The sequence below is a fragment of the Piliocolobus tephrosceles genome, chromosome 1 (genome assembly GCF_002776525.5).
Source record: "Piliocolobus tephrosceles isolate RC106 chromosome 1, ASM277652v3, whole genome shotgun sequence".
Lineage (NCBI taxonomy): Eukaryota > Metazoa > Chordata > Mammalia > Primates > Cercopithecidae > Piliocolobus > Piliocolobus tephrosceles.
This window is the reverse complement of record NC_045434.1, coordinates 181,661,588-181,686,087: the sequence shown is the minus strand read 5'-3', so window position 1 is coordinate 181,686,087 and position 24,500 is coordinate 181,661,588. Positions and strand designations below refer to the sequence as shown.

The 24,500-nt window shown below is 41.5% G+C and overlaps 1 protein-coding gene across 7 annotated transcripts in view; it reads left to right on the top strand.

Moving 5' to 3' along the window:
- The window catches only part of NFYC (nuclear transcription factor Y subunit gamma), an 80,129-nt gene that overhangs the window by 42,368 nt on the left and 13,261 nt on the right, over positions 1–24,500 (top strand). For 2 of the 7 annotated variants that reach the window (XM_023221277.3, XM_023221276.3), the window contains exons 2-5: positions 4,514–4,626; positions 13,536–13,607; positions 15,938–16,051; positions 19,886–19,981. In XM_023221277.3, the coding sequence (XP_023077045.1) occupies positions 4,522–4,626; positions 13,536–13,607; positions 15,938–16,051; positions 19,886–19,981 (387 nt within the window). In that variant the 5' untranslated portion in view covers positions 4,514–4,521. Of the gene's footprint in view, positions 1–261; positions 544–1,827; positions 1,942–4,513; positions 4,627–13,535; positions 13,608–15,937; positions 16,052–19,885; positions 19,982–24,500 lie in introns of those variants that run through there. The other 5 variants (XM_023221279.2, XM_023221275.1, XM_023221280.2 and 2 more) reach the window with 5 other exon arrangements.

The window sequence follows — 24,500 nt, the reverse complement described above, 5'->3', positions numbered from 1 at the left end:
CCTTGGCCTCCCAAAGTGCTGGGATTACAGGCGTGAACCACCACGCCTGGCCTGCTTTATATATATAATTTTAATTGTTGGGTGTTTTTAAAGCTCCATGCAAAGAATGGATCTGCTTTATGGAAAGCCTTTTCACTAAAAGTACTCACTTTTTCCAGGAATTTACGTTAACAATTTGTGTTCTTCTAAGAGACATTACTAATAATATCTGCAAAGGTGTTAGAAAACATGCTCCAAACCTTTTTCTCTTTTTTCCTTGTGAGAAGATCTTGTGTCCTTCAAAGGAAGATTACCTTTGTCTTTTGAAGTTAGGAATTTATAAAAAGAGTTTGCTGGATGGAAAAACCATAAAGGCCATAACTCTAAAACCTAATGTAAAGAAGAACAGAGCTGTCCAAAGATGGGAAAGAATGTCTTACCACTAAGCCAGTTTCCCGAAACTGGAGTGGGGGGCCCTCAAATGTAAGCCAGTTGACCACTTACGATAGAATCACCTGGGGTTGGGCAGAAGTTGAAGAAAAGCTGCGAGCATCTTATAAACAGGTGGGCCTGAGTGTCTCCTCATGTCTTTTTTTTTTCAGTCCTAAACTTCTGTGATGCAGTAAAATGTAAAGGATATTATTGACTTGTATTTTTTGCCTTTGCCTATTTGGGATTTCCTAATGTAGATAGGCTTCTCAATTTTAAAACTTAACCTTTAATACATTTTCAGTTCCAAAAAAATTTGGTAATTTCTGTTTTGTACCTAACTTCCACTACCACAGCATGTGGCTCTGAGCCAGCCACAGATTCATGATCTGTTGACTACACAGATGTTTGGAGGCTGATCATGCCTGCACATCCGTAGTTGGGACAGTTCAAAATTTAAAAACAGACTGCACAGATGGTTCTAGATGTGCTTTTTGAATTGTGTACCTTTGTAATGTTTTGGGGGGATATCAGAGGACAGCCAGAATTTGTTACCAGACTTTTAAATTGTACAGATCTTTGTACTCCAGCTAAACCTACTCATCCATTAGCAAGTATACAGGGATATCATACAGAGATATCATCCTGGCCATTGCGCATCTTTTTCCTTTGACCTTAGCAGTTTGCATGGCAGATTGTGCCAAGATGAGGCCTGTCCAGGGACCCACTGCAATAAAAGATTAGATTCTTTTGAAGTTTTTTGAAAATTGTTTTTATTTCCGGAAAGATATCTTTGTTTGCCCCATTTAAAAAGGTTAAATTGAGTCACTCTCTTCACTTTCATGAGTACCTTATAGGAAACTATTAATAATGATAAATAACTAAACTTCTTTAGATTACCTTAATTTGTTGTTGTTGTTGTTGTTCTTAGTGTATCTAAGAGAGTAGCATATAGGCCATGTGTATGTGGTGATAAATGAAAATGCAGGGGTCTTACTTGGTTATTTAGGACTTAAGATTTTATCTAGTCATTTTCAACTGTGATCAAACACTTCCCTTTAACTCCCTTCAGAAACTCCAAGATCATATTGTATCCCAGGTACGAGAATTTCTGTTCAGCTGTTTGTAGGCCTCCACCACAAGAAATTGGCTCCAAACCTATTCCCATTACATCATCATCCACTAATGTCATTACACCAGAATGAAATCTGCTTTGAAGCTTGTATTTTTGTTTTCCTTCCCTTTCTTTCCCCTCATTATTTCCTTTAGAAGGGAAAGGGAAGAAAAAAAAGAAAAAAATCAAGAGACCTGTAAACATTTAACAGTGAATTGGATATCCCCACAGGCTAAACCTAGAGTTGTCAGCTTTCATTCCATTCTGCTGTGATAGGGTGTTCTGCTCAGTGTGTGTCCACATGAAGCCTGGAAAGTAACAAGTCTGGTCATGTGACAACTGGCTTTGGTGCTTGCTTTCAGCCCCTCAGAATTAGTTCCTAATGACTCACATAGTTCTCTGCCAGCATCCCGTCACTGGTATGTTAAACCTTTTCAAATAATTCCTCAGAATAGAAATTCTTAGGAGAGCACTAAATTTCTCCATTCTTTGTGTTTAAACTGTTCTTACATTTAAATATTTGCCAGATAAGCGCTTAAGACGTTATAATACAGGTTGAGTATCCTTACTCTGAAAATCTAAAATCCGAAACTTTTTGAGCCCTGACATGACGCTCAAAGGAAATACTCATTTTGGATTTTGGATTTTCAGATTTGGGATGCTCAACCAGTAAGTATAATGCAAACTTATTCCAAAATCAAAAAAAAAAAAAAAATGGACTGGGCATGGTGGCTTACGCCTGTAATCCCAGCACTTTGGGAAGACGAGGCAGGTGGATCATCTGAGATTAGGAGTTTGAGACAGCCTAGCCAACATGATGAAACCCCATCTCTACTAAAAATACAAAAAATTAGCCAGGCTTGGTGGCAGATGCCTGTAATCCCAGCTGCTCGGGAGGCTGAGGCAGGAGAATCACATGAACCTGGGAGACAGAGGTTATAGTGAGCTGAGATTGCAACACTGCACTCCAGTCTGGACAACAAGAGCGAAACTCTGTCTCAAAAAAAAGTCAAAATCCCAAACACTTCTCGTCCCAGGCATTTCAGAATTTCACGTAAGGGATACTCAACCTGTGTTATCTACAGTTATACAGTTATAGCTGATATGGGATCCTTATTCGTATCTTCCCTCCTTTGTCGCAAAACAGTTGACTAAATGCAGGTTCTAGCCCTCTTTCTGTATCCTAATTTTTTTTTTTTCGCCCAGGCTGGAGTGCAGTGGCGCAATCTCGGCTCACTGCAAGCTCTGCCTCCCGGGTTCACGCCATTCTCCTGCCTCAGCCTCCCGAGTAGCTGGGACTACAGGCACCCACCACCTCGCCCGGCTAGTTTTTCATATTTTTTAGTAGAGACGGGGTTTCACCGTGTTAGCCAGGATGGTTTCGATCCCCTGACCTCGTGATCCGCCCATCTCGGCCTCCCAAAGTGCTGGGATTACAGGCTTGAGCCACCGCACCCGGCTCTCTATCCTAATTTTAATCTTTTTTTTTTTTTAACACTTTGGTATATTTTATTTAAAATACAGATAATTAGTTGCATATAAATACAGACCCATAAATGCATATTGCAGCATATGTAACTTTAATATAATGCGATATACATGTGTGTGTGTTTAATATACATATACAAAAATATGTTTTATTTCTAGGTTTCATCTTATGTATCTTTATTTTTTATTTTTTATTATACTTTAAGTTCTAGGGTACATGTGCATAACGTGCAGGTTTGTTACATATGTATACTTGTGCCATGTTGGTGTGCTGCACCCATCAACTCGTCAGCACCCATCAATTCATCACTTTTTTTTTTTTTTTTTTTTGCGACGGAGTGTTGCTCTGTTGCCCAGGCTGAAGTGCAATGGCATGATTTTGGCTCACTGCAACGTCTGCCTCCTGGGTTCAAGTGATTCTCCTGCCTCAGCCTCCCGAGTAACTGGGATTACAAGCATCTACTGCCATGCCCGGCTAATTTTTGTATTTTTAGTAGAGATGGGGTTTCACCATGTTGCCCAGACTGGTCTTGAACTCTTGATCTCAGGTGATCCACCTGCCTCGGCTTCCCAAAGTGTTTGGATTACAGGTGTGAGCCACTGCACCTGGCCTCTGCTTTGTTTTTTTTAACTGTCTTTAAGGCTTCCAGTTGCCAGTGTGCTATGTTAGGCTTTGTGTTTAATAACATGGTTCAGGTTAGGGAAGAACTGGCAAGTAGTTTCATTTCAGAGGCTTCATGTTACCTACACAGTTATTGGCCTCATGTTCTTTGAGGCAGATTTGCCTGAGATTAGAAGGAATCATCATCATCAGGAGCCCCAGAGAAATGGGACCACAGTGTCTAAAACAAAAGAAGAAACCTAGCACACACTCTCTCTCTTCTTTTTGAGAGACAGAGGCTTGCTGTGTTGCCCAGGCTGTCTTGGAACTCTTGGGCCCAAGTGATCCCCCAGCCTCACCTTCCTGAGTAGCTGGAACCACAGGCATGCGCCATTGTGCCCAGCTTGGCTTTTATCTTTTAAGACTCTGGGTTTACATTTCTGTGCAGTACTAATCACTAGGGACTTTTAATATAAAAATTTGCTGAAGTCTGTGGCATGGAGTAGAAGCCACAGAGAACTTGAAAAAGCTTCGGAGGGAATGGCATTGAAAATTATGGGCTGGACTAGGGCAACAAAATACTTTCCTCACCCCACACCCATGTAAGAAGTTCAAAGTCCTTGATTAACATTAGGATTTCAGCTTACATTTCTAGCAACTTTTGATTTCCTAGTTGGAGCTCTTTAGCAGTCTCTATGGTATAAGCTAGATAGAAGGAAAAACTTTCCTACCAATGTTTTTAAGATGTAAGTCTGTGTTAAAATCTTTTTAGTATAATTATATACCTTATCAAACTGAAAAATTGAATAGATGCATAAAAACATCCACAAAGATACAAATGCCTAATCTGGACAAAAAGTCTGACTTTATTGTTTCTAATGTGTCTTATGTATGTGTTTCAGTTGTCAAGATGTCCACAGAAGGAGGATTTGGTGGTACTAGCAGCAGTGATGCCCAGCAAAGCCTACAGTCATTCTGGCCTCGGGTCATGGAAGAAATCCGGAATTTAACAGTGGTGAGGAAGAATGAGAAACTTTTATTAGAAACTTTTAAAGAGTATAAAGAGCTATGGGAAATTAACCAAAACTCAGACTAAAGCATTTTTAATTTCAAGCACATTTACGAGGCATAGTTCATCCCTGACCTGTGGGTAGGAAAATGAAAACATTTGCCTTCTGTGAGGTAACTGCAAGAGTGTCTTTTATATCTCAGTGGTCTTCCATAGGCGTGTGGTATGTAGTGGATACTTTGACTTGGAGGTAGTTTAATGTGAGGCATATCCTTTAGGACTTGTAGGAAAACAGAGATCTCATCTTCCTTCTGTAGCTCTAGCTCAATTTTTTAGGCCTGATTTAATGGTCCTGCCACATTTCTAGAACTTGGTAAAAACTATTGGGCAGTTTATTCAACAACAAATCTATTGTGAGCCAGGAACTCTTTCCAGGTGTTAAAAAGATACACTTTGATCACTGTTTCTCAACAGCTGCATTATTGACATTTTGGGCTAGATAATTCTTTGTTCTGAGGGGCCATCTTATGCATAACAGCATGTTTAGCAGCACCCCTAGCCTCTATTCACTAGATGCCAGTAGCACCCCTCCACGAGTTGTGACAACCAAAAAATGTCTCCAGACATTGGGAAATGTGCCTGTGGGCAAAAATCATCCCCTTTTGAGAACTACTGACTCAAAATAATTAAATATAACCTTGACCTGTGAGGAGCTTACAATCTAGTAATTACAACCAGACTCATTTAGTCAGTAAGTATTTATTAAGTACTTACTGAATCAGGCACACTGTTGGGTCCTGAAGCAGTAAAAGCCAAGGAGCACAGAGGACATAGTGCTTGTTTCTTTCTGGTTGAGTTAGGGAAGGGTTTAAGTAAAGGGAACATTTTTGTTGAGTCTTGAAATATGAGTAAGCGTTCACCAGATGTAAAGGATGGGAGGGCAAAGACAAGGGCATGCATAAAGGCGTGGAGGCCCAATTGGGAGGGCCTTATAGTTAGAGGAACATCAAGACATTCAGAGTGCCTAAAGGTCACTGTGTGTTTAGTGGAGGTTGAGGGAAGGAGTAGGTATGTGGTGTGAGAGTGGTAGTGGAAGGTGAGGCAGGTTAGAGTTGGAGTATTTTCGTAATACAGTTGTCATGTCTTTAATGAAGAATGTTCATTAAGGTGTCATTTTAGTACATACTGAGGGAGTTCCCTGTGTTGGCTGTGTCATTCCTGCCCTGGAAATACTAGTATCCTGGCAGAGCAGACACTGGATTCCTTCCTGATGTAGAATTAATGTTGCAGTTGCTTAGGGTTAGTGACCTTTACCTTCTGACGTTACAATGTCAGTTTATTCATTCACTCAAGGAATACTTACTATGTACCAACTAAGGCTATGCTAGATACTGTGGATACGGTAATGAACCAGACAGACAGGATCATTGCACTCATGGAACATATATTCTGATGAGACAGGCTAATAAACAAGTAATTAATGAAATGAAATAACTTATTATGATAAATGCCCACTGACTTCAGGGATAAAAGGTAATTCATGTTTTGTATATACCTCTGGGTCACGTTTGTTTATATGAAGAGTTTTCTTTTTTTTTTTTTGAGACGGAGTCTTGCTCTGTCGCCCGAGCTGGAGTGCAGTGGCCAGATCTCAGATCACTGCAAGCTCCGCCTCCCGGGTTTACGCCATTCTCCTGCCTCAGCCTCCGGAGTAGCTGGGACTACAGGCGCCCGCCACCTCGCCCGGCTAGTTTTTTGTATTTTTAGTAGAGACGGGGTTTCACCGTGTTAGCCAGGATGGTCTGGATCTCCTGACCTCGTGATCCGCCCGTCTCGGCCTCCCAAAGTGCTGGGATTACAGGCTTGAGCCACCGCGCCCGGCCATATGAAGAGTTTTCAACAGTTGAACTTGGCTTGGCCTTTCTCAGACTGACCTGGGTTCAGAGTGGATTTCCACTGAAAAGTCGTTGTTCCTCTTCTGCAGTCTAAGGTAGTAGTTATCTAAACTGTTTCAGATATAAAAGAGAAGGTAGGGAAAAATGAAACTATAAAGTCAGAAGTGGGGTGTTTTGTTCATATTTTAGGGGGATGATCTCATGATTACACTTATCAGCTTTTGGTGCTGGGGCAGCTTGGTGTAAAATGAATGCTCTCCTGGGGTGTGGTGGGACTAGGCCAATCGAGCAAGTCTGTGCCGCAGCTTGAGCCGAGAGACATAAATCCAGGATTAGGCAAGTGGCCAGATAAACTCTGGAGTTAAGCTCAGCACTTAACTTTTCTGTTTTGTTGGACTTTGATTTTTTTTTTTTAGTTGTAGTTACAAAACACGTAAAATTTCGCCCCTTATCCATTTTTAAATGTACAGTTCAGAAGTGTTAAGTATAATCACATTGTTATGAAACTTATCTTGAGAATTTTTTCATGTTGCAGTACTGAAACTGTGCACTCTCTAAACAACCACCATTCTGCTTTCTATGAATTTGACTATTTTTGATACCTCATAGTAATGGGATCATATCGTACAGTCCCCTACTTACGATGATTCAACTTAATGTTTTTTCCACTTTACAGTGGTTAGAAAGTGATGTGCATTCAGTAGCAGTTGTACTTTGAGTACCCATTCAACCATTCTGTTTTTCACTTTCAATCTACTATTCAATAAATTATGAGATACTCAACACTTTACTATAAAATAGGGTTTGTGTTAGATTATTTTGCCCAACTTTAGGGTAATGTAAGTGTTCTGAGCACATTTAAGGTGGGCGAGGCTAAGCTATGATGTTTGATAGGCTAGGTGTAGTAAATGCATTTTCAACTTAGGATCTTTTCAACTTACAATAGCTTTATCAGGATGTAACCCCAATGTAAGCAGAACAATGTATGTATTTGTCTTTTTGTCTTACCTTATTTCACCTAGCATGTCTGTTGAAGCATGTGACAGGATGCCCTTCCTTTTTTATCTTTTTTCTTTTTTTTTTTTCCTTTTTGGAGGCAGGGTCTCACTCTGTCTTCCAGGCTGGAGTGTAGTGGTACAATTATGGCTTACTGTAGCCTCAACCTCTCAGGCTCAAGCAATCCTCCTGCCTCAGCCTCCTGAGTAGCTGAAACTACAGGTGCGTGCCACCACACCCAGCTAATTTTTGTATTTTTCTGTAGAGGCAGGGTCCCACCATATTACCCTGGCTGATCTCAAACTTCTGGGCTCAAGCAATCCTCCCACCTCCGCCTCCCAAAGTGCTGGGACTATAGGTGTGAGCCACCATGAGTGGCCTTTGTTTTTTCTTTTTTAAAGAGACAAGGTCTTACTCTTTTGTTCTTTGCTGGAGTGCAGTGGCAGGATTATAGCTCACTGTAGCCTTGAACTCTTGGGCTCAAGGGACCCTGTCTCCTCAGTCCCCCAAGTAGCTAGGACTCTAGGTGGGCACCACCGACCTGGCTAATTAAAAAAAAAATCTTATGTAGAGATGGAGGTGTCACTGTTGCCCAGGCTGGTCTCAAATTCCTGGCCTCAAACAGTCCTCCTGCCTTGGCCCTCCAAATTACTGGGATTACAGATGTGAGCTATCATGTCTGGCCTATCCTTTTTTTTAAAGGCAGAATCATACCCTGTTGTATGTATATACCACATTTTGTTTGTTGTTCATTTGTTAATGGACATTTGGGTTGGTTCCACCTCTTGGCTATTGTGAATAGTGCTACTGTGTTACATGAGTGTGCAAATAGTGCTACTGTGTTACATGAATGTGCAAATACCGTGTTACGTGAGTGTGCAAGACCCTGGGCTTTGATTTGTAACCTACTTAGTTTACAAGTTTGGTTGCCAACAAAGCTGATCATGATGCTGACCTAATTTTAGTACCTAGACTTTTAGTCTATCAGAAGTTAAAAGAGAGTTACTTTGAGGGGTTCAGTTTTGGTTCAGGTTTTGTGTGTGAAGAGAAAGAAAAGTAAAGAGGAAGTTGTCTTTAATCATTCTTGTATTGGTGACTAATTAAAATTCTCCTCCTATGTACTTTTGAAAGGGACTCTTAGACCTCTGCCAAGCTATGTCTTTTATATCAGGTGCTTACAACAATGTCTGGCATATAGTAGGTACACAATAAATATTTGAACGAATTAGACTTCACTTCAGGTTTAGTGCAAAGCAGTATCAGTTCCATGTTTGAGTAAGAATGCAATCCAGTAAAGTCAGGGTAATTTTTTTCCCTTTGTATGACTCTTATTTTCCCCTCTTCTCAGGAGTACAACACGTGATGGCATCTGCTTCTCTGACTGCGCTGCTGCCTGTGTAACATGACCAAACATTTTAGCATTTAATCTGTGCCTTTCCAGAACTCAACAATACTTAAAACCAGACTTCCTCGGATGTGTCAGAGCCTCTTAGGTTGACACCTCAAAGTATCTAACAGATAAAAAAAAAAGAAGAAGAAAATTCCTTATGTTTAAACTACCCAATCATAAGTAAAATTTATGAGAATATTAATAAGGTGTGATCTCAGACTGGGACACAAATTGTTCCAAAAATAAGTAATTGAAGTTTGCTAGATGATGTATTTCATGATGTGTTGGAAACACTGGCCTCGAGTCCTTTTGGTCTGAGTCCTGTAAAAGCAATTTATCTTTCATTTTAGCTTGTTCTCTTGACTCTTAAAAGCTCTGTAATTGTCTGTAAATCCAGGTGGTGTTCAGCTTGGATTGAAATTAATTAAAAACCATACCAAGATGATTGTTTCCCTGAGTGATTGTGTAAAATACTATATTCCTGCACAGCAGAGCTCTGGGAACAATATATAACAGACTTCTTCATGTTGAGTTTTGCCCCACTGGGCCTCTTTGAAAATACGAAAGAGAAAGCTAACTTTGTCTTTACAGAGGTGAGTTGGGGGCAGTTGGGCAACGATGCTGAATTTCGAAAAGAAAAATCTAATTCTCTACTTACTCTTTACATCCCATTCAGCCTTCAGTTTACTGTAATTCAGTGCCTAGGTCACTTTCTTTTAATTGGCAGTTTCATCTTTTCATTCCTCAGTGCCTTCTGATTGGGTGATGACATTTCTAACATTACAATCAAATCAGATAACTGTTTAAACAAAACAGGTCCTGTGCTGTGTGAGCCCCTCCTGTAGAGCAGTGCTTCTCAAACTTTATTGTCTGTATGAACCACATGAGGGAGGATCTTCTTAAAATATTGATGCTGATTTAGTAGGTTAGGAACGGAACCTGGGATTGTTTCTTTTGAGTTCCCAGGTGATGCCATTGCTGGTCCAAGGACCTTACTTTGAGTAGCATGGCTGTAAAGCAGTAGTCCTTAACTCTCACTTGGATCATAGTCACAGGGGAGTTTCCAAAAAACTTGATGCCAGTACTCTACCCACTAGAGCAGGGGTCCCCAGTCCCTGGGCCATAGACCTGTATGGGTCCATGGCCTGTTAGGAACCTAGGAACTGGGCTGCACAGCAGGAGGTCAGTAGCCAGTGAGCAAGCATTACCGCCTGAGCTCCCCCTCTTGTTAGATCAGCAGCACCATTAGATTCTCATAGGAATGTGAACCCTATCATGAACTGCACGTGTGAGGGATCTAGGTCGCACACTCCTTATGAGAATCGAATGCCCACCCTGCCCATCTTTGGAAAAATTGTCTTGCACAAAACTGGTTCCTGAGGTTGGGGACCACTGTCCTAGAGTTCCTGATTCAGTTGGTCTCCAGGAGAGAGCTCAGGCATCTTGTTTTTCAAAAGCTTTTCAGGTGATTCTAAATGTGCAGCCCCAAGATTGAGAATCATTGCTTTCACAAGGGTTGAGAATCTTGACTTGCCAGAGTGCCTGACTGGGTAGGCCTGGAAAAGATTTCTCTTTATTATTTGAAACTCTGGATGTTCTTTAGTGCAGCCCAAGATCCATTGACTTTTCTTTGGCTCCAAACTCTTATTGAGTGAATTCAGATATGAGTTTGTCTTGAAATGCAGCAGTTTCAGATGGCAGCATTTTTAACGTAGTTCTTTGGTAGTGGTCAGGAGCATGAGAATGTTCTGAGAGATAATCTGCTCTTTTCCTTACTGATGTAACTCCCAAAAGTAGGGGAGGGGGGAAGTATGTGTCAGCTGTTCTTCCAGTTGGATCAGTATCAGGAGAAGGAGTTAAAGAGTTAAATGTTACTCCCTTCAGTTACATAGTAGCCAGTGAAGTGGGGAGCATGAATCCAAGTTTCGGGGGCCTCAGTCTACTGTTTGTAGAGGGCCTCCCCTTTCCAACAAGCTTATGGTAAATCCTTACATGTAACTAGAAAGCTACAATAGGATTAATAGAAAACTGGGTGATTGTCAACAGGGGTGAACCATACACACACCTCAAGATCCACTTTTACACACTGCTCCTTGAGATCTCAAGGTTTCAGGAACATGGAAAAATAGTTTGTCACAAATGAAAGCTTTGGGAAGGAGATTAAAGCAGAGCTTATTGTAAATTTCTGCTGCATTTTACATCTCTGCAAGGCGGGAATGATCTCTTGATCCTTGACCTTTGTTGCTTTTGATTAAAGAATAGAAATTGAAGGAGTAATATTTTACTCTTTCCATTTGGGGAAAGAGGTCTTTTTTATCAGCTTTGGGCTTTAGTTCAGTAATCATGGAACATTCTTGTACAAATTATATTTAAAACCAAGCCAAATGAGAGCACACTTGCAAGAGAGCTAAATCTATGATCATCTTGTGCTGTATGTATCAGCCTGGGAGGCTTTCCAAAGGAGTGATCATCCCTAGCATTCTCTTTGGCATTTCTGTGTAGTGTCATCATCTTCTGTGATATGCCACACAAGAAGGAAGACCAGTGGTTGATTTCTGGGATTAAACTTTTAAAAAAATCTCTTAAGGATCTGGCTCCAACCCAGTATCCTCTTTCCTGCTTCTCACCTCTGTACTCAGGTCATAGATCTAAAACTTAAATAGACTGTGATTTTTTGTATCTCTGTCTTTGTTGTTCTGTCTGAATAACATTCTCATTCTTTTTCAACAGGCAAATTCCCAGAATCCCTTAGACACAGTTCAGATGTCATCCCCTTTGTGGAACATTTCCAATCCCTCACTCTCCCTCCAGGCCTACATTGCTAGCTGTCCCTAGCAACGTGTCCTTCTTTGTGTCCCCATGGGATTTTATATCCCTCCCTTCCAGTTTTGGATAGGGGATTATAATGTTTTCATGTGACTGTCTCTGACAAACCACATGCTTTTCAAAGGTAGGAGTAGATGTGTATTTTTTCTTTCTTTCTTTTTAAAATAGTAATGGGGTCTCACTATGTTGACCAGGCTGGTCTCAAACTCCTGGCCTCAAGCAATTCTCCCATCTCAGCCTCCCAGAGTGCTGGGATTACAGGCATGAGCCACCGTGCCTGGCCTACATGTGTATTTTTGCATAGTAGTAGGTATCATACATTTACTATTAGTTGAGTTACTTGAATCAGTAAGTGAAAGAGCAAGGGGAAAAACAAGAATAGAATGAATCTGTGCTACTATTTCCTTTTGTTGAAATTTTAAAAAACTGAACTTCTAAGTCCCTGTTACTCCAGGGTTAGTTTTAGTAGAGGCTTCATGGAAAATGTTGATACCTAATTTGGAAAAGGAAAAGATGAAAAATTGGTGTTTGAAGTTTGTAGAGCAGAGTGGTAGCCAAGCAGCTTGTTGGGTTTGCGTGGAAAAATTAGATGTCTTGGTGTACATTTTATCCTAATAGATTCTCTTCTTTCTGTAATCATAAAATAGGTTCTGGGAAGACTGTTGATGGTTTTCCAAAATAACTTTTTTGACTTATATTTGAGATTTTCTGTTGGTCTTAGAAAAGAAAGTTTACTTATGCTTGTTAATTTACATCAAATCTCAAATAATAGCTGCTGCTTCCATAATGTGATGATGCAAATTTCCAGGTGAGCATATTGGGTTTAGTGAGTCATATTTCAGACCACTTATAGAATCAATCATTTGACACCTAGTCCCAGTAGAGATTTTGCTGATTTTAGCTAATATCTGCCTTTGCACCTTTCTCTTCATTGCAGCTCAGAAACTCAAAATTGATTTTTTTCCTAGAATTGCATCCATCATTGGGCATGCGTTTAAATACCAGTAGTTTTCAAATAAAACAAAAAAGGGCTTAAATTTCAAATTATTGAGTAGTGCTGGTCAAAAAAGCCCTTTCCTAAATTATATCCACAGTGAAGTTATATGGTCCTCCCCCACTCCAGGCTTGTTTAAGAAAGAATAACACAGCTGTTCCTAAAAGGCAGCTGATAAATTCACGCTCATCCTTTTTCTGTATTCCTCTACCCCCACTTGAAACAAATTTTGGAGACAAGGCCATTGCTACTGTGATGGGAAAGGAGCTGTCTCTCCTCCCCAATTTCTGTTGTCAGGTTAGTGCAAATGTCAGAAATGGCCACTGTCAGCTGTGAAGAACTGTGGGTCACTGTGGTCAAGTGCCCTGGCGTTGCTGTTACAGTTTATCACTGAATGGAAGAAAGAACTGGAACTTTAGAGGAATACCCTTGAGACAGAAATCTCATTTTAATCTGCATATTGCAGACTGGTAAACTTACTTGGAAAAAAGAGAAGGCGCTCATAATGTCCCTTTATGTTGTGCTGATGAAAACAAACAAACCAAAAAAAACAGATATTGCTTGGGGCTCCGTTTCATGAGGGCACTGTTAGAGGCCATCCTAAGCTTTTTCTAAAGCCCACTAATTCTTTGAAGACCTGCATATGTTAAGAAGAATTTTGCTCTGGAGCTTGTATTTTCTTCATTTCATCTGTACCTCCTCTCCCGACTTCCTGAAGAGAGGGACTAAGCCAGAGTGTTTCCTGCTGCCTGTCATGCTTTGCCACACTGTTGATTGTGCCCACCATTTATGCATCTCTTGTTGTTCATTTCAGAAGGACTTCCGAGTGCAGGAACTCCCATTGGCTCGTATTAAGAAGATTATGAAACTGGATGAAGATGTGAAGGTGAATTCACATTCATTTTTATTATTTCTTATTGAAGCTGAGTGATGGGTAGGTTATTGTTCATTGCTCTAGAGCTCAAAGTTTAATTAAACAAAAACACACAAAAAATTACAATCTGTTGCTTTATTTGATTCCTGTTTAAAATTTAAGTGAGCCAAAATTGAGCAGTTTTGGTTACTGTATGGATCATCCTGAAAATTAAGGATATCCTGGTTTTTTTAGATGTTGAAAAAATAGTTGTTGTTGGTTTTTGTTTTCTTTTCTTTTTTTTTTTTTTTTGAGAGTTTTACTCTGTTATCCAGGCTGCAGTGCAGTGGTGCGAGCTTGGCTCGGCTCACCGCAACCTCTGCCTCCCAGGTTCAGGCGATTCCCATGCCTCAGACTCCCAAGTAGCTGGGATTACAGGCTCCCGCCACCACACCCAGCTAATTTTTGTATTTTTTGTAGAGACGGGATTTCACCATGTTGGCCAGGCTGGTCTTGAACTCCCGACCTCAGGTGATCTGCTTGCCTTGGCCTCCCAAAGTGCTGGGATTACAGATGTGAGCCACTGCATCTGGCCTTTTCTTTCTTTTTGAGACAGGGTCTCACTCTGTCATCCAGGCTGGAGGGCAGTGACATAATCATGGCTCACTGTAGCCTTTACCTCCCAGGCTCAAGTGATCTTCCCACCTCAGCCTCCCAAGTAGCTGGGACTATAGGCACATGCCATAATGCCTGGCTAATTTTTAATGTTTTTTTGGAGCAGGGGACAGGATCTCACTGTGTTGCCCAGGCTAGTCACGAACTCCTGGACTCAAGCAGTCCTCCAGCCTCGGCCTCCCAGAGTGCTAGGATTAGGCATGAGCCACCTTGCCCAGCTGGTATCTCACAGTTCCTTTCACAGTGTAGCATATACATGTATCATCAAGTCAACAGGACAGTGCCATCATCTTAGCATCTTATAACATATAGTTTGTTGATCTGAACTCTTAAGAAATTTTTGATAATGATATTCAACCTGCTCTAACCTTTTGATCTGTGAGTTTCTTTTACATGAATAATACTTGTGAGAGGGTTTGCTTGGGCTTGCCATTTCTGTATTCCTAGGAGTCCATCTCCATTATAGATCTCAGAGAAAGAGGAACTCTGTCTCTTTACCACTCAAAATTAATAGTCTTGTATTTTCACAGAAAGCTAACAAGTGATAGCAATTTTCCTTTTTATTAGCTCCTTTCTTCCTCACAGTAGCCCTGTGAGATTTGATATAATAAGAATTATCAGTTCCATTTTACAGATAATGGAAATAGACACAAAGAGGTGAAGTGACTCACCCAGAGTGCTAGGACCAAGATCGCATTTCCCATCTGCTACTGCTTTAACTCCAGAGCTCTTTCTGTGACTGTAGCCTGCGCAGACTACCTCACCAAAGGTTTAGAACCTTGTTTGACCAAGAGCTTCAGCTTTGAAACCAGACACATCAAGTTTATATGGCTTGAGCACTTCCTATGTGCCAAGTCCTATGCTGGGTACATATATTATCTCATTTCATTGCCACAATAAAACTGGAAGGTTATCCTCTTTTTCAGTGTGTGAAAAACAAAGCCCAAAAGGATGGGAAGCCTGCAGTTTTACCCAAATCCATTGGCTTTCAAGCTCATTCTCCTTCCCCATATTGTTTCTCCTTGGATTAGAACCTAAACCCTGCCACTTACTGGCCCTATGGCTATGGGCAAGTCACTTCATCTCTCTTAAACCCTAGTTTCTTTGAAAGGCTATTATAAGGGTAAGAAAGCACCTTGCGGCCGGGCGCAGTGGCTCAAGCCTGTAATCCCAGCACTTTGGGAGGCCGAGACGGCCGGATCACGAGGTCAGGAGATCGAGACCATCCTGACTATCATGGTGAAACCCTGTCTCTACTAAAAATACAAAAAAAAAAAAAAAAAACTAGCTGGGCGAGGTGGCGGGTGCTTGCAGTCCCAGCTACTCGGGAGGCTGAGGCAGGAGAATGGCGTAAACCCAGGAGGCGGAGCTTGCAGTGAGCTGAGATCCGGCCACTGCACTCCAGTCCAGGCGACAGAGCGAGACTCCGCCTCAAAAAAAAAAAAAAAAAAAAAGAAGAAAGCACCTTGCACAGGGTTTGGCACATGGTAGGTGCTAAATAAGTATTCTTTCTCCCTGTTCCCTGCTTTGTTCCTACTCATGGATTTATTTTACCTTGGAATCTCTTGAGCATACCACCTCATTTTTTGACCCTTGCCCCATAGTCCCATGCCAGGCAATGAGGCAAGAGACAGACTGGTTTGAATGACTTGCTGGTGATTGACAGGGAGGGCCTGTGTCTGTTACAGATGATCAGTGCAGAAGCGCCTGTACTCTTTGCCAAGGCAGCCCAGATTTTTATCACAGAGTTGACTCTTCGAGCCTGGATTCACACAGAAGATAACAAGCGCCGGACTCTACAGGTATTATTGCAGACTTAGATTAGGAAAACTGGGGTAAGCAGCCACCTTTGCCTGTTCTCCTGCGTGGCTTTGGACCAAAGATTGTTCTTCTTTAGGCCTCTATCAAGCTGACATGTAATTGGCATCTCCACTGTTGGGAGGCAGACATATCTTCTAGCCATGGTGATTGTGTTTCTCCACCAAAAATCTTAAGTCAATTCTCTCCTGGTTTTCACAGCTTAGTGACTGAACTCTTTTCCCTTGGTGAGCCCTTACTATATAAACAGAGGCTCAAGTGATAGAGTATTTACCTGTTTCCAGACGTAAACAACTTCTGCTTGGGAGCCTTGAGAGATTCCAGGAAAGGACGGTTCCAGGAAGTATCAGCAGTCTCACTAGCTTCATTAGGCTTTTTGTTCTTTGTCTGCCTTCCTGAGAGTCTTCTTCTTCTTCTTCCTTCTTCCTTCTTCTTTATTCCTCCTCTTCCTCCTCTTCCTCCTCCTCCTCCTCTTCCTCTTCTTTCTTCTCCTTCTTCTTCTCCTTCTCCTTCTTCTTTTTTTTAATTTTTATTTTAACCCAGCAAATCCACATACATACTGTATGCAGAGCCCTTGGTCATTGACTCTAGAAACCCTCACCCTATAGCCAAGCCCTGGCTTTTAGAGGAAAGGTTTCCCAGATACAAGAAGAAGGGTGTAACAAGTATAAAACAGTGGCACTATTTTAACCATGAAGCCAAGAAAATAAATTGTTTTCTCTTTTTGCTTCCCTTTACCTACAAAGTAGAAAATACATGTGTTTATTAATGTATTCTAAAAATACTTAACACCCACAATGTGCCAGGCACTTTTCTAGGCTCTGGGGATTAACGATACACAAAACAGACAAAAATCCTTATCTGTGGGAAGCCTGCATTCTAGTACAGCTTGTCAGTGCAGCTTAAAGTTAGGATTTGTGTACGTTACTATATGAAAGTTTTAAAGCAAATAAAGGAAAAAATACTGAACTCCAATAAATGATATGCATGTTGAAGTCATAGAATTTATGCTGCCTTGAAATTAGTCTGTAGATCCAGAGAGATCCAGTTAAAGTTCCCTTCAAGAGCAATTCAGATTAGAAAATAAAATAGGTGGCCAGGCACGGTGGCTCACGCCTATAATCCCAGCACTTTGGGAGGCCGAGACGGGCGGATCACGAGGTCAGGAGATCGAGACCATCCCGGCCAACACAGTGAAACCCCATCTCTACTAAAAATATAAAAAATTAGACGGGCGTGGTAGCGGGCGCTTGTAGTCCCAGCTACTTAGGAGGCTGAGGCAGGAGAATGACTTGAACCCAGGAGGCGGAGCTTGCAGTGAGCTGAGATCAAGCCACTGCACTCCAGCCTGGGTGACAGAGCGAGATTCTGTCTCAAAATAGGCAAAACACTTGGACGGACCTTCAGAAAAAAAGATAAACAAATGCCCAATAAACCCACGAGAAGGTGTGCAACATCATTAGTCGTCAGGGAAATACAAATTAAAACTGCAGTGAGATACTGGTTTATACCCACTAGAATACCTAAAATAAAAAAGACTGACAATACCACAGTTGGTGAGGAAGTGGAGTGTCTGAAACTCATATATTACTGGTCAGAATGTAAAGTGGTACAGTCACTTTGAAAAACTATTTGGCACTTTCTAATAAACGTATCCCCCTACTCTGTAACCCAGCCATTTCACTCCTAGGTATGTACCCAAAAGAACTATAGCCATTCTTATATAAAAATGCTCTTAACAACCTTATTTATACTACCCCAAAACTGGAAACAACTCAAGTGTCCATCAGTATGGGAATATAGAAACAAATTCTGAGGTATTAATGAAATGGATTCCTCCTCAGCAATAAAAAGAAACAAACCATTGCTCCATACAACATGGATAAATCTCAAAGATACTATGTTAACAAAAGAAACCAGAGGGAAAAAATTAGGTAGTGCATGATACAATGCATTATTACTACCACCTATGGTGATAGAAATCAGAGTTGTGGATGCCCAGATTTAGGGGAGTGTGGGGAAGGATGTTGACTGGAAAGGGCTAGAAGGAACTTTCTATATTCCTTTTTTATTTTTTGAGACAGGGTCTCACTCTGTGGCCTAGGCTGGAGTGCAGTGGCTCAATCACAGCTCACTGCAGCCTCGACCTCCTGGGCTCAAGTGATCCTTCCACCTCACCCTCCCAAGTAGCTGAGACTACAGGTGCGTGCCACCATATCTGGCTTAAAATTTTTGTTGTTGTAGAGATGAGGCCTTACTATGTTGCCCAGAGCTGGTCTTGAAACTCCTGGCTCAAGCGATCCTCCTGCCTCAGGGAATTTAAAAAGCAAAGTAAAAATTTTAGGAAGACCAACTTAAGTGTATCTATGTTTCCAAAATACTCTAGAACATTTTGTTATATGTTGGAGATGTTTATTATTTTTCTTTTTCCCCTTTTATTCCATCGGTAAATGAGCCATTTAGATAGATTGAGTAGGTGACATCAAAAAATGCGACACTATATTGTAGTCATCTTAAATGAGTCCTGGCAGTCTTAAGATGGGCCCTGCTTCAGTTGGAAGGGTTTATCGTCAAGCTGGTGGTTGGCAAGAAGGGTGGACTAGAGTTTTGCATTTCAGAGGCTTAGGGCCATCACAGATACAAGGGAAAGAAAGAAAAAGAAAATTTCCATCCTCTCCTGTTTTGTCTGATGAGTCACCTTTTAAGGTGTGGTATATAGAGTTTGCTAAGGATTTCTGTTAGTATGTTGACATTTTCCCCAGCATTTTATTATGAAAAATTTCAAACATAAGCAAAGTTTACAGTGAATACCTGTATACTTACAACCTAGATTCTACCATAAACATTTTACTATGCTTATTTTATTCCCATATCTATTTATCCCTCTATCTATCCTTCCAAGTAGTCTAAGTGCATTGTAAAGTTTACTTTGCCCAAATACTTTAACATGCATATCATTCACTAGAGTTCAGTGTTTTTTCTTATTGTTTTTCCTTTTGCTTTAAATCTTTATTTAGTAAAGTACACAAATCTTAACATACATAATATGTTGGGTTTTAGTAAAAATCTTTTAATTTTATTATTCAAAGAAAGGAAGTATCACACTTGGAGAGAAACCCCCATTAGAGCAGGTCTTGGTTTCGATATCATTAGCCATCTGACTCCTATGTTGTCTGACCTCTCCTGCTGCCGTTCATAGCACAGACTATGAATATCAGAATTCTCACAAGCTGTGGTTTTTATTTGGGAATTCTAAATTGCAATGCTTAAACCATGGGTTTATCATTGCAGTTTTGAATTCCCAAATAAAAACCACAGCTCGTGAGAACTTAGTGTATACAGATCCAGTGACTTGAAAATGTTGCAAAAAGTTATTGAATTAGGATTTTACCTAAGAAATCCAAAGTAGATTATAACTACTTGTGAACCAAAGGGAAAATATGATTTAGGGCCTTAAAAGGATTATAAACCTAACTTTGCTAACCCACAAAATGACCAGAAACCTACTAACTGAGATTACTAAGTTTATAATTTGAAAATCGCGGGGAGAGGATCCAGAAGGAGTAGCAGTGGTTGGAGGCTCAGATATCCCATTTTAGAGTGTGAGTTGCATGTATCTCTTTCTTTTTTGTTGATGATTGTCCACCAGGTCTGATCATTTAAAGTATATGAGTTTGGCTGTGCTTATTTCAGCTGTAGACTTGCCCGTGGGTATTTAGTTTGGCTTAAAACTCATCTTACCTTACTTGGAGGGTATAAAGCCAAGTGAACTAGTTTCTCCCCAGGCTAATTTTTAACACCACTTTTCTTTGTTACAGAGAAATGATATCGCCATGGCAATTACAAAATTTGATCAGTTTGATTTTCTCATCGATATTGTTCCAAGAGATGAACTGAAACCTCCAAAGCGTCAGGTGAGCTGTGAAGGCATTGCAGTTGCTGCTGACTGAAGAGCGCTTTGCATACTGGTGTCAGATACGCTCCTTCTCCTCTCTCAGCACAAGTCATTTGCTATTCCTTTTGCCCCTCGTTTCTAGACCAGATTCATTCTGAACATACCCTTCTGTTACTCATTTCTGGATACTTTTAACTCAGTGCCTCTGAAGTGGTATTTCGGTGAAAGTGGACAAAATAAAAACGAAAGACTTTAGTTACAAATGGTAAAGTGAAGCTCATTTCAAGGTATCTTAGGAAGTCTATCAGAGCTCTTCATCTGGGATGGAAGAATATTCCCAGAAAGTTATAGATTTTAGATTTTTAAGAAACAGCTTCTCTGTGTGCACAGTGGTATTTGGAGTGAATGGACTGTGTTTTCTCATCCTCTATATTGTGGTTCTTTATATCTTTATATAGTGCCCTGACTGCGCACTAGAATCACCTGTTGGGGTTTTAAAAATACCAGCACCCAGGCTCTACCCCACATCAGCTGAATCAGAATCTCATGATGGAGCCCAGGCATCAGTACCTTTTAAAACTCCCTGAATGCTTTTAATGTGCAACCAGATTTGAGAACCACCACTTGAGCTGTTTTCCAAGCAATCACAAGAAAGAATATGAATGTCTCCCTTCCCCTCTCTTCTGCCTGCGCCTCTCCAAAAGTCACACTAGTTGTTTTTTCAGCACCTTGGGTGCACATAGCTCTTAATTGTGATTGTAATAGACCTCTGTCCTTTAGAGCTCATTGTTGTAAGTATGCAGATTGCGTGATTCACTAGATGTAGTAGAGACACTTGGGAAATAGTGGCAGAATCTCATAGGAGCAAAGCTGTGCCTTGTGCTGCTTGCTTTGTTATATGAAACTTTATTTTTAATAAATTATTTCATAGTATATTATCCTTAGAAGTAGTCATTCAGTGACAACCATTCTCCCCATCCCAGCCTGTATTAATAGCCAGTCAGAGAAAGTCTAGGAGACGTGGCATCCTAAGCAACATTTGTAATTCTGACCCTGCATGAGGGCCTTTGGATTAGCAAGCCCTCTGTCACCTCCTTACTAGAGTAGGGTGTGCCTTACTGCGTCTCCGTTCTTTCTGGGCAGTCTTTGCTACTGTAAACATCCTTGACTGGAAGCTGTAAGGTGTTCAGAGGAGCTTTCAGTCGGATGTTTACAGCGGCAGGCTGCCACGGTCGTCCCCAGCTACGCATCGGCTTTGAAACATTGCAGGTTTGTGCCCACAGGCTCAATTCCTCCTCTTGGGGGTCCTTCCCTCCTCTGTAAGCAGTCACAACAACAAGAACTCAGGCCATTTCTCTTCCTTCAGAACAGAGAGTATCGTACACCTGCTTTCCTTGTTGAAATTGTTCTCTCCTTTTGTCTATCAGAAGCCCCCTTTAAAACAGGATGGTGAACTCTGTGATGAAATCAGGCCTTGCTCACTCTCATTGTGCTAAGTCCTTGTTTTCTATGGGCTGCCTGCTGAATACACTGGCTGGAGAGAAGGGTCACATCCTGTCAGTTCCTTCAAATTCCTCAGTGCTTCTGGGTCTCTCGGGGTGTCACACGGCTCCTTATTCCATCTTAGCCAGACTTGAAATGCTATGATCCATCTGCTTTTAAAGTGTGTTTAGCTGAAACAGCTTCTTGTTGCTTGGATTTAGTTCTTTGTAGGTGTTCAAGCCATTGATTGGCATCGTATTCGGGACAGCTGCTGCCTGGCCTTTGAAAGGTTGCGATTGCTGAAAGCTGGCCTGAAATTCTAAGATAGCATTTTTAATCCTCTGTAGACACGAAGTTTTCCCAGGCTCCAAATTGGCTGGCACTTCCTAAAGTCCTTTAAAACGCCTACTCTCCAAAACCCACCCTTTCTGAAGGAGGCAGCAGTTCACTCTTGTTGCTAAAGAGAATGTACTTTTTTCCAGTCAGGGCTGACTGCACAACACTGTAGAGATGACCCTAGGATGTGATGCTGCTCTTCTCTGGCACTGTTCGTCAGTCTCAGCTTCTGAAAAGATTCCAAGAGCAAGCCCTCTAGTTGGGGAGGCCACTGCTAAAGTTGAGCAAGTGCCCCATTCTGGATTGATCCAGTCATTAAACGATTGTTCTACCACTTGGGACAACCTCCCCCTGCTGGGATAAGGAACTAGCCAGAAATATTGAATTGTGAGTCCAAGGCCCTGACTTCTCAAAGATGCTTGGGAGTTTCGCTTGTTCTTCAGAGAAGCAAGTAAAAATTATTTGAAGGTAGTAGGTAGTTGAGGCCTGACTTCTGCCCCACTAAAGCTATGAGTTGAAAGTTCCTGCCCATTGAAATGTCATTATCTTTTCACCCATTTCTTTAAACCAAGCATAATCATTTCCTTGCTAGCTTGACTTCCACTGGCAGAATGAGTCTTCATAATGCAGAAGAGCCTTAGATATGCCTTCTTCCATTTCATTGATTTGAGAACAGTTGTGCCTTGTCCTAACAACACAAACCTAGGTGCCTCCACTTGATTCTCACGGCGTCCTAGATATTGTCTAGTTCATAAACAGTTTTTAAGAGGATTTAGTAAGCAGCATAGGAGGAGCGCTTTACCTGCTCTCACAGTTTTTGGCAAGAGGTATTTTGGGTTCTGGAAGGGGTTTTTAAAGGGTTTGCTTTTTGTCTGACAAAAAGATCATATTCAATACTAGATCAGCTGTAGTCGGGGATAACTGGAGACTAAACAATCACAGGTCAGGGCTAGAAAATGCAGGTGTCTCCCTGCTGCCTAGCTTCCTACACAGATGGTTCTAGGGCTTTCAGTCCTGTATACCCTCTCATTACCCGAGAGCTTTTCCAAGTTAGGTCTGGATTTCAGTGATTTGTATTTTTTGTAAAATAAGAAGGGAGATCTCAGTGGAACACAAGTACCTTGAACCTACTTCAACAGCTTTGCAAAGAGCAGTTGGCCTCTATTTCTTGGCTGCAAAAGGTATCAGTATTTTAGCCTTGCCACAGCCAAGACCTAGTTTCCAGGCTGACATTTATTTATAATGATGATAAGTTGGGGTTGAAATGGAGTTGACGTTGCCATTTTTAAGTTGTTGTGGAAATTGAGACCTAGATGAAAATAAAAGGGAATCTCCTTTTCAAACTTCTGCCTCAGCATAATCATATTGAGGGTTAAAACTGTTTGTGTCTGAAGCACAGAATATATTAACCTAGAAAGTCAGTTCATATATTAACTTAGAAACCCAGAATATTACAGGTATCTCCCTAAGCTGGATAGATGGCTGTCAAGTAACCGTGTCATGCAGAGACCCATGTTTCTCAGGGGCTAGATACTGGCAGTCCTAGTTTTAGTGTCCTGGCCCCCAGTCATCAGGCAAACGATACTCACCTCTGTTCCACAGGGGACACCAGCTGCTTCCCCACACTATAGCCACAGTCCCAGAGATACCAAAAGAGAGTTTAGAGACTACTTTTTTCTATTGGTAACAACTGTTGGGTTTAAGAGAATTTGTCATACCACCAACTTAGATTCAGGGAAGTACTTTCCTGCCTGTGTCTGCCTGTCTAAATAAATCCGTTCATCATTCAGCAAGCACTTATTGAGTGCCTACCTGGGAACGCAGGGGATAGCAGAGAACAAGAGGGAGCTAGGCTTTGCCCTCATGGCGCTTACATTTTAGTAGAACAGACAAACAGTTAATTTGACATGAAAGTGCAAAAGTGTATACTATGAGGACAGTACTTTGGAAGCACAGTTCAGGGCACCTAACATAATGTTGGGAATGGGGTCAATACCAGCTTTGTAAATGTTACTTTGGGGAGTTTGAGGCAGTCCACAGGGTTTGTGTACTTCTAAGAAGTGTCTTTTCCTCTTTTCTGGAACATGGCAAACTTTGCCCTGAATAAGCACATGAGTAAATTTAGCTAATATTTTTACTCAGCCAGCCCAAGTGGTTCTATGTTTTTATTGTTTTTATTGTCCCAGGCAGGGGCACCATGTGTCACACAGGTCACTCCGGATCAGACGCCGTTCTGTGTCAGTGGTCAGGGGCTGACCAACCCTGGACCCTGTGGGCTATAACCATGCTGTAGTGTGTGTAAACATCCTACACTCTCAGCTGTGAGCTCAAGGTGGCTGGGAGAGGGTTGTTTACTCCTTCTGCCATGGAAAACATCAGCTGAAGAAGGAACAGTCTCCACTCCGCAGATCGGACAGAATGCGACCTCCCTAATCAGCCAAGGCAGTACCCCAGCGGAGAGCTGTCCGTCAGGCCCCCTGGGTTGCGCTTCTGTGGCTAAGTACAACCAGAACCAGATGTGACACTGGATAGACATGCCCTTCGTGACCACAGAGCTTTCAACAATCTGTGAAAAGCTGGGTACTTGCCTACCAGTGCTCTCGATCCTGAAATTTCAGCTCAGGAAAAGCCCTGTTTCCCATTAACCTGTTCTGTCCGCCTTGAAGTGGTGGGGATAAAATGAGAAGAGTGCTGCCTGTTTGGGAGATCGGGACCAGGCC